At 33.5% G+C, this 3,061-nt stretch overlaps 1 protein-coding gene across 1 annotated transcript; it reads right to left on the bottom strand.

Moving 5' to 3' along the window:
* Positions 1-260: 260 nt before the first annotated feature.
* LOC140889537 (uncharacterized) lies at positions 261-1,427 on the bottom strand. The gene is made up of 2 exons (XM_073297252.1): positions 1,367-1,427; positions 261-1,273 (listed from the first exon to the last, which is right to left on the bottom strand). Exons 1-2 carry the CDS (start codon positions 1,425-1,427, stop codon positions 261-263), a joined length of 1,074 nt encoding a protein of 357 aa, XP_073153353.1.
* Between the last annotated feature and the right edge of the window lie 1,634 nt (positions 1,428-3,061).

Raw genomic sequence — 3,061 nt, 5'->3', positions numbered from 1 at the left:
GTAGTGCGTTTCTCAGCATATTCAATTACTTCATCCATGTTATGTTTTTCTATTGTAAGATTCTTGATATCGATCTTGAGCTGTTCATTCTCCGTTCGGAGCACAGCAATCTCTGTTTTAAGACAGCTTATCTCAACTTATTGTTCAAATGAGAGTTCAGTTGAGTTGTCTTGCAGATCCTTTTGCTTGGCTCTGACTTCATCGAACGCTAAGGACAGTTGATGATATTCATTTGTCATATCATGAAGAGCTTTGATTAGTTATTCTCTGGTAAATTCCTCAGAACCAAAATCAAATACCTGTTCATTGGTGGATGGAAGTTCATGATCGTTTGCCATAAGACATTTGACTTCTTCTTCATCATCACTTGAGCTAGAAGAGCCATTTGATCCCTCTGAATCACTGTCTGTTTCTGCCCACTTGGTTTTGCTATCCTTTGCAACCAATGCTTCATGCTTCTGTCTTGAGATATATCTATCATTCCTTGAACTTTTTCTTTTGTCAAAGTTCTTTGGTTTGGGGCAATCGGCAATGAAATGTCCTGTTTTTCCACAGTTGAAACAGCTTCTTGGTTCTTCAACTAAATCTTTCTTTTGGAGATTTCTTCTGTGTGTTCCTTCTTGGTTTCTTCTGATGAACTTGCCAAACTTCTTTACAAACAAGGACATGACATCACTGCTCAGTTGTTCTGCTAACTTTTCTGATTTGGCCGGTGACTCAATTTTTACTGCAGTCAAGGCCTTGGTCAATTGTGAGGTAGACTGATCTTCCTCTCGAGTTTGTAACTCGAATTCATATGCTTTTAGATCAGCAAACAGGTCATGCAATTCTAATTTGTTCAGGTCCTTCGATTCTCTCATGGCCATTGTCTTCACATCCCATTCTTTAGGAAGGCCTCGAATTACTTTGAGAATGACTTCCCTGTTGGGATATGTTTTGCCCAATCCGTTGAGCTCAATAACAATGCTGTTTACTCTTTCATCAAACTCTGTCATTGATTCTCCTGGTCTCATTTTGATGTTGTCAAATTTTTGAGTAGCTACAGAAGATAGTTTGTTTTCCTTTGTTTGTTCATTTCCTTCACAAAGTTGGATCAACTTTTCCCAAATCTCTTTTCCAGTCTTGCATGTCTTGATTTTGCTAAAGGTATTCTTGTCAAGAGTTTTATACAAGATATCCTTAGCCACATTGCCCAGATTTGCCTTCTTTTTGTCTTCAGCAGTCCATTCAATTCTAGGTTTCTCAATGTATTGTGGACCACCTCCAGAGAGGGCTGTAGCAGTATTGACTTTTGTGATCTCAAGAGGTCCGTCAGTAATAACAAATCACATGTCATCGTCTAGTGCTGATAGATGTGCTTGCATGCGAATTTTCCAGTCATCAATATCTTCCTTTGAGAACATAGGAATTTTGCTGAATGAAGTCATTTTGTTAAAGTGTTTTAAGAATAAGATAATAACCGCTCTGATACCACTTGTTAGGATCGGTTGAAATTCTAGAGGGGGGAGGGGTAAATATACTTTCAAGCAGTTTTAACTAAGTAAAATGGAACTCGATCGATTTAAGAATGAGTTTAAGGCTTATCTTAGTGTCGAATGTAGTTTGGCAAACAAAATGTGTGCGGAAAGATGTCAAGCTACAGATTTAAAACACTTAGTGTAAATCAGTTTAGGAGTAGGTATGAAGTATGAGGATGAATGGTAAACTGAAATGACACAAGAAATTGTTTATGGATGTTCGGAGATTTCAAACACTCATACGTCACCCCTTCTTCCACCTCGAAAGGATTCACTAGAAGACTTTGATTTATACAAGCAATTTGCACAAACCCAATCCGATTTAGGACTTAAACACTGCCTGAACATGAACTCCTAGTATATCACCTTGGTTTTAGTCCTAGACTGATTTTACAGAAGAATAAATACAACTCAAAATATTTTAGCACAAAGATCGACCCTTCAATGGTCAGAATGATGCTTTTGAGTGTTTGTGCTTTCGAGTTTCTTGATCAAGTCTTGAGCGTAAGATGCTTCTTTGAAATTTTAGCAATAGCAGAGGTATCAGCCCCTTTTGAACTTTGATCAAAATCCCTATTTATAAGCTTTGGTTTGCAACAGTCATAATTTCAAAGTGTTCTTCAGATAGGATTCAAATTATTCCCGTTGTATTTGTCACTATCATCAACGATCTCTGACGCCGACATTCCCTTAGTATCGCGGCACTACATTCTGCAGATATGTCAGAGTACGGACGATCTTATCCGGAAGTACTGTGAATTTATTTGCGCAATCAGTTGGGCAATGGTACACTGATAGATTCAGTTTAGCAGGGTAAACTGCTTTGTATCTCTGAGATAAACAGTTGAGTAAGGATGGACTGATGAATTCAGTTTAGCAAGGTAAGCTGAATTGTGTTCCTTTAGCGTGACTGATAGATTCAGTTTAGTCGAGGTATCTGTAGGTCATCATGACGTCATCAACCTCTGTATATCAGTTTGGTTTTCTGTAGATGCTTAAGTAGTTTGGCTTTGTTTTGTAAATACCAAAACTAAATTTTCCAACAAATTGGTACATGATTTAACTAAAAAGTTTAATTTATCCTTTATTAATTGATTTTAATTTCAGTTATTTTTAATAATAAATTCAACTAAGTGTACATTTTATTTTTTAAATTAATTTTTATTTATTGTAAATTAAAATTTATATTAATTTAAAAATAATAAAAAATAAGTATCTTAATATTTTTATATTATATTTATATTTTACTCATTAATAAATTATTTATATTTTTAAAATATTAATAATATAAAATAAAATGATATTTTTTGCTATCTATGTAAATAAGTATCCATTTAAAAAATTGATATAAATTATATAATAATAAAATCACAAACTCAATAAAAAAAATCATATGCAAGACTAAAATATATTTAATAACGATAAAATATAATTAAATAAATATTTATTTATTTATATTTAATTTAAGTGCGAGTAAAAAAATATAAAATTACAAAATTTTAAATCGAGTAAAAAAATTTTGGGTTATTAGAAATACGTAAATT

The sequence above is a fragment of the Henckelia pumila genome, chromosome 3, assembly GCF_033568475.1.
Source record: "Henckelia pumila isolate YLH828 chromosome 3, ASM3356847v2, whole genome shotgun sequence".
NCBI lineage: Eukaryota > Viridiplantae > Streptophyta > Magnoliopsida > Lamiales > Gesneriaceae > Henckelia > Henckelia pumila.
This window is presented reverse-complemented; position numbering and strand designations above follow the sequence as displayed.

What these genes read in the sequence shown, in the direction of transcription:
- LOC140889537 (XM_073297252.1), bottom strand. Translation starts at nt 1,427, where the DNA reads ATGACTTCATTCAGCAAAATTCCTATGTTCTCAAAGGAAGATATTGAT. An exon ending in TATTGATGACTGGAAAATTC is followed by an intron (nt 1,274 to 1,366) that starts GCATGCAAGCAC and finishes ATACTGCTACAG; the next exon opens with CCCTCTCTGGAGGTGGTCCA.